The sequence below is a fragment of the Echinops telfairi genome, unplaced genomic scaffold (genome assembly GCF_000313985.2).
Source record: "Echinops telfairi isolate 266 unplaced genomic scaffold, ASM31398v2 ScPeMD7_2186;HRSCAF=2738, whole genome shotgun sequence".
In the NCBI taxonomy this organism is placed as follows: Eukaryota; Metazoa; Chordata; class Mammalia; order Afrosoricida; family Tenrecidae; genus Echinops; species Echinops telfairi.
Genome location: NW_022106084.1, coordinates 6,875,119 through 6,888,875, shown reverse-complemented (window position 1 = coordinate 6,888,875; position 13,757 = coordinate 6,875,119). Strand labels below are relative to the sequence as shown.

The window sequence follows — 13,757 nt, the reverse complement described above, 5'->3', positions numbered from 1 at the left end:
AATATGCTTTACGTAATTGATGTATGTATGTATGGCGATAAGAGTTGTATGAGCCCCCAATAAAACGATTAAAAAAATAAATAAAAGGTTTTGGAAATATTGATGGCAACATTTGTACAAGTGTGCTTAATACAATTGAATGATGGATTGTTATAAGATTTGTAAGAAAGAAAAAAAGAATTGTAAGACACCCCCCTCCAATAAAATGTTCAATAATAATAAAAAAAAGAGTTCAAACAGTGTGTTGCATAGTGCATTGCATTGGTAAATCTGCTGCACAAGACCTCATTCAAGTATTGAAAATCAAGGATGTTATGTTGAGAATTAAGGTGCACCTGAGCCAAGCCGTGATATTTTCATTTGCCTCCTATGCATGTGAAAGCTGGACCCTGAATATGGAAGACCAAAGAAGAATTGATGCATTCAAATCATGGTGCTTGTGAAGCACATCGAGAGTACCCAGACTGCCAAGAGAACAAACAAATCTGTCTTAGAGGAAGTGGAGCCGGAATGCTCCTTAATGGCAAAGATGGCAAGATTTCATCTCATGGACTTTAGACATGTTGTCAGTACCTGGAGAAGGACATCATGTTTGGTAAAGAAGAGGAACATAAAAAAGAGGAAGGCCATAGACAAGATGTATTGACACAGTGGCTGCAACAATGGACTAAAACATAGCCATTGTGAGGATGGTGCAGGACTGGGCAATGTTTCCTTCTATTGTACATTGGGTTGCCAGGTGTTGGAACAGACTGGACAGTACTTAACCACAACTACAGCACCTGGCCTCTTTAGTGGGTTAAAGAAGGCTAAGTAATTTCAGTCTGAAGTCCACCTCACCCAGCTGTGTGATCCTGGACAGATCAGGATATTGCCAAGAACAAAGGTGCAGGATTGCCTGTCTGTTCCTGCCAAAGACCAGGTTGATTCAAGGAACTCTTTATTCTGCAAGCGCGATACAGAAGGAAATTGTGTATTTGTTACCTCCAAGCTGCTTTGAAAAGCCAGTGAAAATCACTCAAGTTATATATCCCAAGCTATGGGACAAAAAGCAGACTTTGCAATGACCACAGGAAACAATTCCTCAAACTATGTAACCAAAAGCAGATTTTGCAATCAGGAAGCCTAATACAAAAGAGAGGTAGAGACATGTTTTCCCAGGTACCTCCCAGCACAAAGGAAGATGAAGGGCAGATAAGACCTATTTCTTCTTGAAAGGATGAGATGAGATAGTGAAAAGGTTCATTGAGGAAAGGCAGGATGTTCACATGACCCCCACAATGACTGAATAGACTCCTGGGCTTTAGGTGTGGGGACAAGGGCACAACGTGAAGTGTGGTGTACATGGGTACACATACCTAGAAAGAGGAGGTAAACTACAGAAAACCAGCCAATAGCAGAAGACCCACAGAAAGTCAGTCAATGGGGAGAGGACCACCATTAGGAGAATAAAAGGCCTATTTCTACATTCCACCAGGCCCTCAACTAGCTAAGGACCCTTCAGAATCCTATACCGAAGGTTCCCTGTAATAAACTCTGATCTCTGTCAAATCTTTCTTGTGAGTGGGGACAAGAACAGAGGAGTGGAGAGGTTCCTGGTAGAAATTCAACACCCCACCCCCCACCCCCCAAAGCACTGTGCTCCATTGCTTATCGTGCCTGGCTACCTATCTTAATGGCCTTACTTACCACCTTCACCGAGTTGGAAAACGATCCTTACTGATTATGCTTTAAAGGAATGTTTACAAGCTAGGGACCAGTTACATCTTGGAATTCTTAGACACTAAATCTTAAATTCTATTTCTCATATTTTGATGGACAGCAGGCAATTCCACCGGTCATCTCCGCCTCACTGCATTTTGTCCCTCCCAGGACGGTGAGTGCTCACGATGGGTTTCGCACAAACAAAGATGAATGAGGGGGCTCTTGCCCGAGTGACAGACTTTTCGTAATCTCCTCTGTAAAGTGAGACTAATACTCACGGCCTATCATGGGTTATTTTGAAGAGGAAAGGCGGTAATAAATGTTACATGTTCATGTACAGTGCCTGGAACACCCAGAACATTACCCACAGCCAGCCACCGAGCGCATCCCGACTCACGGGGGCCCTGTAAGGCCTTGTACGACTGCTGTAAACCTTTCTTTACGCGCGCGCAGGCAGCATCGTCTTCTGCCTAGAGAGGCTGGTGGATTGGGACCACTCACCTGTGGTTAGCAACCCGACGTCTAACTCACAGCTGCGCCAGCCAGCTCTCTTTTGCTTGAGGGCTCCATGCCTGGTCCTGAACTCTAAAAATTCTAATCATTCAACAAGACATTTTCCTATCAGTTCCCTGCTTCATTTAGGGGAGTGAAATAAAGTCACTAAGGGCGGAGTAGAGGATGAACGACATTATCTTCGTTACTTTAGTCATTTCCTTCTTACGCCAATCAACAGGCGGCTGACTGCGGCCAGAGGAGGCGGCGCTACCCGGCCTGCGTGCGACTCGCAGGGCAGTACACCAGCCTAGCGGAGCGGCGACGGCGGCGCAGCGGCGCGCCCTGCACTTCCGCTCGCCAGGGGGCGCTCGGCCGGCGCCGGCTCCCGAGGGGCGGGGCGGGGCGGGGCGGGGGAAGGCGGAGCCAAGTCGGCAAGATGGCGCCGCCCGCGGTCCTGCGCCCTTTCTCCCGGCTGCTGACCCCGGCCCGGCTCCCGAGTAGTCGTGAGTGTCCCTCTTTACACGTGCAGACCTGACTTCTCCTTGTACCTCTCCCAGGGGAGCCAGGTCGGCGGGAGATGCGGGCAGCTACGGCTGGGCCTATCCCTGCCGCGACCTTCGCCGGTCCTAGTCCCGGAACCCAGGTCGGCCCCCATCCCGACTTCACCCTCCATCACCCGCCGCAGACCCACCTACGCTGCCCGGCCCGGCCCCCGCGAGGCAACGTTGGGTGTCCCACTTCCACCCCAACCTTCCCCTGAAGGCTTATCCTGTAGATCTGGGGAGGGAAGATGCTCCTGCCAGTGGTCTGTGGTCCGCGGGCCCGTAAACTGAGCTTTGAAGGCGTGCTGGGGGCCGGGCACCCTTCGAATCTGTTTGCTGGGCTGATTGCTTGGGGAGTGGAAGAGAGAATTAATGTTAGCTTTCTCTTCAAACCGGGCAGAAAGTTACAGATTTACTTATTCTTACCCACTCTCAATTTCAGTTTCAGCGAGGTCGAAGTTCTACGTTCGGGAGCCGATAAATAGCAAACCTGATTGGCTGAAAGTTGGGCTGACCTTGGGCACCACAGTCTTCCTGTGGGCCTATGTAAGTACCTTGCGCCCTGTATCCCGAAACTCCAATAAGAAATGGCATTGTCACACCGGATATTGGCGTTAATGACAACCATAAATCAAACTGAACTCACAGCCATGGAGTCAGTTTCTATTAAGCGAGCCAACTGGCCTTATGAGTTTCCAAGACCGTGGAAAGCCTCGTCTTTCTCCCTTAGAGCTACTGGTAGTTTTCAAATTGCCAACCTTACAAGTTAGCAGCCCAATGAGTAACCCACTAAACCTTCCAGGGCTGCTTGAGGCCAATAAAGTTGGGTGTTTCTGAAAAATTCCCCTCCATAAGAGAAATCCCAAGGACTTTTTTAAAAGTATTAAAATTTCACTGACTGAAGAACATATCAGCCTGTGTGATCAGGAGGTGTCCAACGTATCACTGAAGACAAATGGGTGCATAAGCAAATGTGGTGAATAAAGCTGATGGTGCCCGGCTGTCAAAAAGTATAGCGTCTGGGGTCTTAAAGGCTTGAAGGTAATCAAGTGGCCATCAAGCTCAGAAGCAACAAAGCCAACATGGAAGAACATATCAGCCTGTGTGATCACCAGGTGTCCAACAGATCACTGAAGACAAATGGGTGCATAAGCAAATGCGGTGAATAAAGCTGATGGTGCCCGGCTGTCAAAAAGTATAGCGTCTGGGGTCTTAAAGGCTTGAAGGTAATCAAGTGGCCATCAAGCTCAGAAGCAACAAAGCCCACATGGAAGAAGCACACAAGCCTGTGTGATCACCAGGTGTCGAAGGGATCAGGTATAAGGCATCATCAGAACGAAGAATTTTACCATGTGAATGAAGGAGGGGAGTGCGGTGTGGATACCCAAAGCCCATTAGTAGGCCACTGGATATCCCCTTGCAGAGGGGTCTCGGGGAGGAGACGAGCCAGTCAGGGTGCAATGTAACAACGATGAAAAATAGAACTTTCCTCTAGTTCCTAAATGTTTCCTCCCCGCTCCCACTATCATGACATGAATTTTACCTTGCTAGTCTGGCTGGACCAGAGGATGTACACTGGTACAGATGGGAGCTGGGAATCCAGGGTGGATGATCCCTACAGGACCAGTGGTGTGAGTGGTGGTACTGGGAGGGTAGAGGGAGAGTTGGTAGGAAAGAGGGAACCGATTACAAGGAACTCTGTGACCTCCTCCCTGCAGGATGGACATCCAGGAGGGAGACGTCGGACAGGGCAAGATATGACAAAATAACAATTTATAAATTATCAAGGGCACATGGGGGAGGGGGGAGCGGGAAGGGAGGGGAAAAATGACCTGGTGCCGGGGCTTGAGTGGAGAGGAAATGTTTTGATAATGATGAAGGCAATGAATGTATAAATGCGCTTTACACAATTGATGTATGTGTGGATTGTGATGAGAGTTGTATGAGCCCCTAATAAAATGATTTAAAAAAAACACCCATTATGTGATAAATCTGACCTAAGCTTAATTCAAGTTATATTAAACCCTAATTAAATATTTAAAAAATTTTTCACTGACCTAGTAAAAGCCGTTGAGGTTTAAATTGTTGTCTTTCATTGTTAACAAGCATGATTTTATAAGGAATATTGGTTTTGCTAAATATTATGTTTTGTTATTCTTAATTTTTAATAAGGACAAAGTTTTTGGAAGGCACTGTTTTCAGTTGCCACAGGGACAAACCAATAATGAACAAGATAAGGTAGGGGCTTCCTGGAGTACCTGGAAAAGGAGCTGATGGACATCTTTCCACAAACTTTGTAAAAGACTTTCATACAAATTGATTCCTCCAAGTCTTCCAAAACATTCCGTCTTAATGTGTATAATAAATAAATTATTCACATTGTTGGACATATGTAGTGTGTGGCAGCCCCCCCCCCTTCTTTCTTTTGAGTCTTTCAGTATCTCAAGTGCTTTTCATAACTTATCTAACTTTTTCAACATTGTATATAGTAGGCATGATTACTGTTGCACTTTTACAAATGAAGAAACAAGCTTGGAGAGATTCCTTGGCTGAACCTAGTATGAAACCCTGCTTCTCTGTTTACTTCTTTTTTTAAGTTGCAGTGTTTGTTTTGTGTCATGTTTGGGGGATTTTTTTCCATTGCCTCTTACGCCAGCACTTAGATCTCCTAGGTGGGATTTATTTCATTACCAGTTGAGGTCCCTGACATGGGAAGGGTAAGAGGTGTTGAAATCACCACTTGGCAGGAGTAATGCCTCTTTTTCAGTGTTTTGTTATAAGGAAATTTTACATATTCTTAATTTGAGCTAAGGTATTTTCTAAAAAGAATCTTGATTTCTCCTGAGGGCACAGTGATTGAATTGGCTCTTTAATTGAAGTGACTGTCACTCGGCAACAACTATTGTTCCAATTCCATATTCTGTTATACAGTCTAAAGAAAGTGCTTTTCCTCCATGACATTTAACTCCTACACGTAGATTAGGAGTGGAGTCGGTAATTCTTTTATAATAGCAAAACTTAAAAGGAAAAGGTTAGCAATATAACATAACCCACCAACCAGTTTGAGTACTATTTAATAGCCAGGTTTTGTTGTGTCAGATGTTGAGTTAGCCCCTCTGTGGTAAGGCCAACGTGCCCTGGTTGTGCAGTGGGTTGGTTAAGCATTAGGCTGCTAGCTATAATATCAGTAGTTCAAATTCAGGGAGAATGGTGAGGCAATCTGCTTTCATTAAGCTGTTCCTCCTCGGACACCCTATGCAGCAGCAGATCAGGAGCTCAAAACCACTGCCTTTCTGAGGGAGAAAGACAGGACTTTCTACTCCCAAAAGGAGTTAAAGTCTCGGAAATCCACAAGGACCAGTTCTACCGTGTCCTCTAGGGTCACTATGAGTTGGCACCATCTCGATGGCAGTGAGGGTTATTTCTTAGTTGTAGGGTTGCTATGTGTCAGAATCTACCCAGTAGTTGGTTTGCACTTGGTATGGGTGGTAGGTAAATCACTACATTTTATATGCCATCCATTAAATAATTTAGTTGGCATAAATTGAGTCCAAATTTTGAGGATTGCCTACTCAAATTTAGTATGTCAGATTTTAATGAACAGTTGTATAGCATTCATTTTTAGAATGTTAGCCTTTTATTTCGGACTAAAATAGTTGTAATTTTTTTAATCTGTTCTTATTCAGCTCTTGCAAAACACCGCACCAATGATGCACAGGTAGAAGTAGCATCAATAACCCTCTCCTGTTTAAGTTTGCCAGAAAGATTGTGTTTCTAATTTTAAATGTCACCTACTTCTAGCTCATCAAGCAACATAATGAAGATGTTTTAGAGTATAAAAGAAGAAATGGGTTGGAATAAACGATTGAAATACTGATACAGTAAGTGTTCCATTTTATGATTATGCAAGTTAGCCTGACTTCTTTTTAGATAATGGTTGTTTGCGTTTTTTATTAGGCTTCTACTTTTTAGCACCCTATTTCTGTTTATGATAAATTTATAAATATTTAGTACCTTAGACATCTTTTAACAATCATTTCCTATCACTACTCTTGGCTTCCTGTTCAGAGGAAATTATACTTAAGAATGAAACAACAAGAATAAAAAGAATGAAAACAAATCACTTTTTAAAAGTAGTATATTAGGCATTTCCTTCATAGCACTTATGTTAAGTAATAATTCTGTGTACATTATATAATATGTGTTTGACATATTCAAATACTTGACTAAATTATTTGAGTACAGGAACCCTGGATATTTTATGAGTCATTATGTACTCAGCAACTTGCCCAATATCTGGCCTGGTCCACCTAAGAGTTTAGTATTTGTGAAATATGTGGGCAGAAGTTTTTTGAGTTGTTGGTTTGGTTTGGTTTTGTTTCTGATTAACCCTGAAATTATGATTGTAACTGCAGTTAATATCCAATTAGAGAGTCCCAGGTAAAATCTGGTTGCAAATAAAATTGCATAAACCCTGCATGGTGTGTGATTTAAAACAGAGGTAGATCTTATTTTGAATATATATTCAGCATATTTCAAAAAATGCTTGAAAAGAAATCCTTTAACCTTTTGTAAAGCGGAAAGGCACTCATAGATTTCACTTTTCATGGGTTATGTTTACAAAAGTAGGTAGCTTTTTTTTAAATATCTTTTATCTCCTGGTTATAAACATAGTCATCATTAGCATTCACTTGCTCTTGTACTTAGCTGCTCCCAAAACTCAGGTCCTGGGATTGGGTTTCCACTGCTTATCAGCTTGCCTATTTCAGTATCTCATTCAAGGAATCGAAAGATTAAAAACAAACATGATTGTAAATCCAAACTTAAATGCTTTTTCTGAAGAATGGTAAATTAAAGTGTTTCTTATTGAAACTTAAAATGCAGGGTTGCTACTCTGCCTTTGATTTCTAGACTTTCCCTGCAGCTCTTAAGTTTAATTAGCTTATTCAGAGTAGTTCAGTTTTACTGCTTCTGCTAGTGATGCTCTTGTGTTTTGTTCCCCTCACTCCCTTTATAGGTCTGCTCCGTGTAGTGATTGCAGGAATTCTTCTGGATTCACTAATCTTTTGGATGTAAATGAGAAAGAAAAGCTATTTGTGAATGTATATCTCAGCCTTTGTGGGTTACTTCAATATGTGAAACAAATTAAAATACTTCCTTATTCTTCAGATAATGCATCTTGTGATAACTTGGCAGAATATGTGAACTTTAAGGTATAATACTAAAAGTGTTTCAATTTAGAAGGTATGTGTGTTGTACAAGTGGAAAAGGATAATCAGTAAACATTGAATGCAAATTTAATCTACTACCTAATGTTGACTACGTGCAGTGATTTTTTAGGACACTAATTTCCTTTACCACTGATAATTGAGTCCATGGTAATTAAGGACACACTGGTTAAAAAAAGAAAGCTCTTATGGAGATGAATTCAAGAATCACTGCTGAAGTCACTGAGTCCTTTATCACAACTTTTAAATTCATTACCAAAACACTTAATCTGTATTATGTTGGGGAGCTGGAAATAGCCTATTACTCTGAATACAAAGCCAGAACCCATGGCTGTCAAGTTAATTCTGACTTAACCACAAACCTATGTAGAATTTCCAAGACTAGATCTGTACAGTGGCCAACAGCATCATCTTTCTCCCATACACCATTTGGTGGGTTTCAGCTGCCAGCCTTGCAATTAGCAACCTAATGCCTAACCTATACCACTACTAAGGTTCTTTCAAAACACAAAGAGCCCAAATACTGTTTTCATCTTAGAGGTCTGGTAGTCAGAGAGCAAAGACCAAAGAAGCAAAGCAAAGTCCTGTTCCAGGCTTCAGCCCAACCAGTTAAGTTTAGCAGAATTATAAACTCAAGGTCAGAAAGACCATATATTAAGAAAAACCCATTGCATTGCAGACCCTTATCTAAATTTGACTGTGATCAACTCCGACTTCTATCTGTACCCGCTTTTTTTTTTTTTAATGGAAATTCCGTTTACACTACTAAATGAAGTATCCTTTAGCTACTGCTCTAATTTCTCTTGGAAATGATATTTTGCTCAGTCCAGCCACTCTTCAGCTTAGTAAAAATCCAACTATCCATTTCTTTACAATATGGTTTTGGGAAAGCAGAAGGCCTAGGTACAATTGAATGCATCCTAAATCCAATAATGGAAACCCAACTCAAGCCATGTGAATCTAAAAGAGTTATTATAAAGATGTGTGTGGGAAACAGGAAAGGGAAGACAGTGTATGTGGACAAATTGTTTATTCTCATATTTAAGAAGCCTGGGAGGCTAGGGGTCTGGGTGGAGGGAGGCCTTCACACTTGTGAATTAGAGATGCATCCCAATCACATTCTTATAACTAAAAATAATCCCCACAGTATCCTCCCATAGTAGTGCTACCTTAAAGTTACCTCTTACAAGCACATGGCTGATTGCTATCTGGCCGGCAGCTTTAGGAGCAGACACACTATTGCTCTCCCTGCTCAGGACAGCCATTCCCCCTTACGTTCCCCCTAACTGGTGTTAGGTTACTCCCTCAATGAACTCAGGACCTCTAGGGTTAGGGTACAGCCCTCTGTTATGTATGGGGTTACCTGTAATTAGGGGGGTTGATAGAAGAATACACTTTTGTCTCCTGCTGGGACCTGGTTCCGGATGCCATGGCAGAGGTGAGTACCCCAAAGCTTTTGTCTGTCTCGTAATTTCTTCCCTAGGACCATCGGCTGTGGGGCGGATCCCACAGACACAGAGTGACTCAGAGGCACTGAGGCCTAGGAATAACAGGCTTGGACATCAAATGTTACCAAGACTTGCTCTGTAAATTCACTTCATTTTATTTTCCTTGTACATGGTTTGGTCCAGTTTACACAATTTGCAGTGATTTGTCAGTTACTATGCAAATTAAAACAAAAAATCATTGCCATTGAGTCAAGGCCGACTCAGAGAGAGCCTACAGGACTTGGTAGAACTGGGCCCATAGGGTTCTGAGTGTAACTGTTTACCGAAGTAGAAAGCCATCGCTTTCTCCCTGAGGGCAGCTGGTGGTTTTAAACTGCTGACCTTGAGGTTAGCAACCCAGTGAATAGACACCAGTGCCACCCGGCCTCCCTACTGTGCAAATGGGATATGTAAAACCATCCAGTCACATAAAGCAACTGTGGGAATTGGTTGATCACTGTGCAAATAAAACCTCTGAGGTCTGCTAAGGAGACTGATCAGGTCGGGGTCTGGTGGTAAGACCAGGATTTGACATTTACGTGACATGCTGCTGAGCAGTGAGGTTGGCAAGACTTCACCTCCAGTACTTTGGAGGTCTTACCGGGAAAGATCAGTCCCTGGAAGAAGCCATCATACTTGGTAGAGGGACAGTGAAAAAGAGGAAGACCCTGGACAAGACAGAGTCGCACAATGGCTGCAGTAATAGGCTCAAGCATAGGAACAATGATGAGCTTGGTGCAGGACTGGCGCTGCCTTGTTCTGTTATGCATCGAGTCAGTGTGGGTGGGAGGTAACTCAGGGGCACCTAAGAACAGCATGAGTCGGAACTGAGTCCGCAGCCCCTGACAACAGGTTTACATAATGGCCAGTTGCACAGAAGTTGAGGGGAACCTTCCCATCATTAAGAAGAGCCTAGGTATAAAGTATATCCTAGGCTCCCTATACTGAGACGCTTCTAGATCCAGAAGAGAGAGCTAAACCTTTGAAGATGGTGAAAAATGATGCTAGCCTGCACAACAGGAAGAGCAGCAGCAGCACAAGGAACCAGGAGACCAGCACAAGGCAACTGTGGTAGCTGCCTGACCATGATACACCAGAACTGGGTGCTTTCAGCCTCCAAGCAATTGGAATTGGGCCTAAAGAGGTGCAGCACTTCCTAAGCAGTGCAGAGGCTGAGACAGGCCCAGGAGGAGGCACAGCTGAGCAAAAACTGAAAGAATGCTGTCTTGATTTGGAAGCTGTCCTGATTAAAGAATTGTATCTACATTCCTAAGTTATATTTTGTTATCTCCAAGTTGATCCTAATCCTGAACCCCCAATAAAATGATTTTTAAAAAAAAGAAAAGAAATTGCTTTAAGAAAAGAAAAAAATTGCTTTTAAATATATAGCACTTAGGCCTGAAATAACAAATAATTACAATTGCCAGTAGAGTAGCCTTATGATAAGTTTCTAATCCATCTTTGTTAACATTCCCAAGTAGGTGGAGGTCATCTGAAATTGTTAGGTGCCATCTAGTCGGTTCCTGCTTACGTACAACACCATTGCTGTATCTGAAACCATGTTGCAGCCACAGTGTCGGTCCATCTAATTGAGGGTCTTTCTTTCTAAGGATTATGTCCTTCAGAGACTAGTCTCTCCTGGGAACATGTCCAAAGTATATGAGACAAAGTCTCGTTATCCTTGCTTCTAAGGAGCATTTTCTCTGTGGTTGTTAATGAGTCTTCCTTTAATTCTGAGGCTTTGTTCTTTATAGATAAAGTCCAACTTCTTGGGTTATGTGTTCAACTTACAGAATGAATGTTGTTGTTGTTAAGTGCCATCAAGTCAGTTCTGACCCATAATGACCCTGTGCACAACAGAACAAAACACAGCCATCCTCACACTTGTTCCGATGCTTGAGCCCATTGTTGTAGCCACTGTGTCAATGCATCTTGTTGAGAGCCCTCCTCTTTTTCACTGCCCCTCCACTGCACCAGCCTGGTGTCCATCTCCAGAGTCTGGTCTCTGCTGACATGTCCAAAGGTACTAGTGTACTTTTTTTTTGAAAGGCAGAATTGTTTGTCCTTTTGACAGTCCATGGTACTTTCAATATTCTCCAGCCCCACAATTCAACTGCAATGATTCTTTTTGGTCTTCCTAATTCAATGTCCAGCGTTCACATGCATATGAGGCCATTGAGAATACCATGACTTGGGTCAGTGCACCTTAGTCCTCAAAGTAGCATGCTTGCTCCGCACTACTCTAAAGAGGTCTTGTACAAATTGGATAGTTATGGTGAAAGGACACAACCCTGACACACGATTACTGATTCCGAACCACACACTTGTTCTGTTTGAATAAGTGCCTCTTGATCTATGTACAGATTCTGCTTGAGCATAATTAACTTTATTTCCATTCTTTGCAATGTTATCCATATTTTACTATAATTCATACAGGAAAATGCCTTTGTATAATCAATGAAGCACAGGTAAACCTCTTTCTGCTATTTTCTGTAGTCGGCCAAGATCCATCCGACAGCAGGTGTGATACCCCTCATTGCACACCCTCTTCTGAATGTGGTTCACATTTCTGGCAGTTCCCTGTTAATCTCCTACTACAAGCGTCTCTTACTTATCTTCACCCAAATTTTATTTGCTTGTGATGTTAGTGATATTGCTCAATACTTTCTGCATTCCATTGGATTACCTTTCTTTGGAATAGGCGAAGACATGATTCCACTTAGTTGACCAGGTAATTGTCTTCTACATTTCTTGGCATAGACAAGTGAGAAGTTCCAGTATTTCATCGGTTTGTTGAAACATTTCAGTTGGTATTCGTCAATTCCTGGAGCCTTGTGTTTCCACTATGCTTCCGTGTAGCTTGGACTTCTTTCCATACCATGGGTCCATGAGCATCTGCTCCCTCCTGAGACAGCTGAACTGAATGTACACCGATTCTTTTTGGCACAGTAGCTCTGTATTCCTTCCATCTTCTTTTGGTGCTTCTCACATCCAAACCAACTCACGGCCATTGAGCTGATGCTGACTCATAGTCATCCTGTAGGACAGGATAGGACAGGGTAGAACTGCCCCTGCGAGTTTATGAGACCAAGAGTAGAAAGCCCAGTCTGAGAGACAGCTGATGGTATCAAGCTACTGACCTTGCAGATCACAGCTTAACCACTGCGTTAGCCAGGCTTGCAACTTGAGGATTGAAGGTTTTCCTCAGTTCTCTCAGCTTGAGAAATGCTAAGCATGTTCTTCTCTGGCTCCAGGTGTTTACACTTAATTTGTCTTCTCAAGCTGCCCTTTGAAATCTCTGTTCAGCTCTTTGACTTCATTGGTTCTTCCGTTCACGTTAGCATCTCATCTTCAAGTTTCAGAGTCTCTTCTTACATCCATTTTGCTATTTTCTTTCCTTTCTCTTTAACGATCTTTTTGTTTCTTCACATATAGTGTCCTCGATGGCCTCCCACAACTCCCCTGGTCTTCTGTCATAAGTGCTTAGTGCATCAAATGTATTCTTCAGATGGCTTCTGAAATCTGGTGGGATATATGTAAGGTCATGTTTTGGCTCTGGCGGACTTGTTTAATTTTCTGCTGTTTCAACTTGAACTTGTATATGAGCAATTGGTAATCTACTCTTCCATTAAGTGGAGGTCATCTGAAGCAGGCCAAGTTTTCTCTGTCCTGTTTGCTTTCCCAACCAGATTAAGCAAAATGTCAAGGATGCATCAAGGGCGGCATTATAAACAATGTGACTAACGACTTGCAAACTATTGTTCAAGATTTACATAGTCTTCTGTAGGAAAACTTACTGTACAAGTTTCTTGGGTTCAGGAGAGGCAGCTTGCTACTAAGTGAATGTGACAACCTCCAGGCGTGTGAAAAGAATTTCCCATCAATATAGAATGGCACTTAGCCTATGGGAACAGTGGAGTAGGTAGAAACCCCCTCTTGATCTGAAAGGTATGAACATTTAAGATGAAACAAATCTTTTGTGGAAGTGGCCTCATTTATCCCAAAAATCTATTTTATGTTTAGAATCTTTAAGTTCTTGTGCTAATATTCGGCAGGCAGAGTTACTTCCTCAGACTGTGAGCAACTTGAAAGCCGAGTTTTCATTGCTGTTGGTGTTACAGGCTGCCTCAAGACGGAATGGGCCTTCTTTGCTCTATTAAGAGGCCGTATCTGTGGAGGGTATGTTTTTTTGTTTGTTTGTTTTTGTTTTTAATCATTTTATTAGGGGCTCATACAACTCTTATCACAATCCATACACACATCAATTGTGTAAAGCGCATTTGTACATTCATTGCTCTCAT

The 13,757-nt window shown here is 42.6% G+C and overlaps 1 protein-coding gene across 1 annotated transcript; it reads left to right on the top strand.

Annotated features, from left to right (window-relative positions):
• The first annotated feature begins 2,617 nt into the window (after positions 1-2,617).
• Positions 2,618-7,909, top strand: NDUFC1 (NADH:ubiquinone oxidoreductase subunit C1). The gene is made up of 4 exons (XM_004712135.2): positions 2,618-2,702; positions 3,184-3,287; positions 6,543-6,622; positions 7,759-7,909. The coding sequence occupies exons 1-3, from the start codon at positions 2,636-2,638 to the stop codon at positions 6,600-6,602; spliced, it is 231 nt and encodes a 76-aa protein (XP_004712192.1). The 5' UTR covers positions 2,618-2,635; the 3' UTR covers positions 6,603-6,622; positions 7,759-7,909.
• Positions 7,910-13,757: the final 5,848 nt, after the last annotated feature.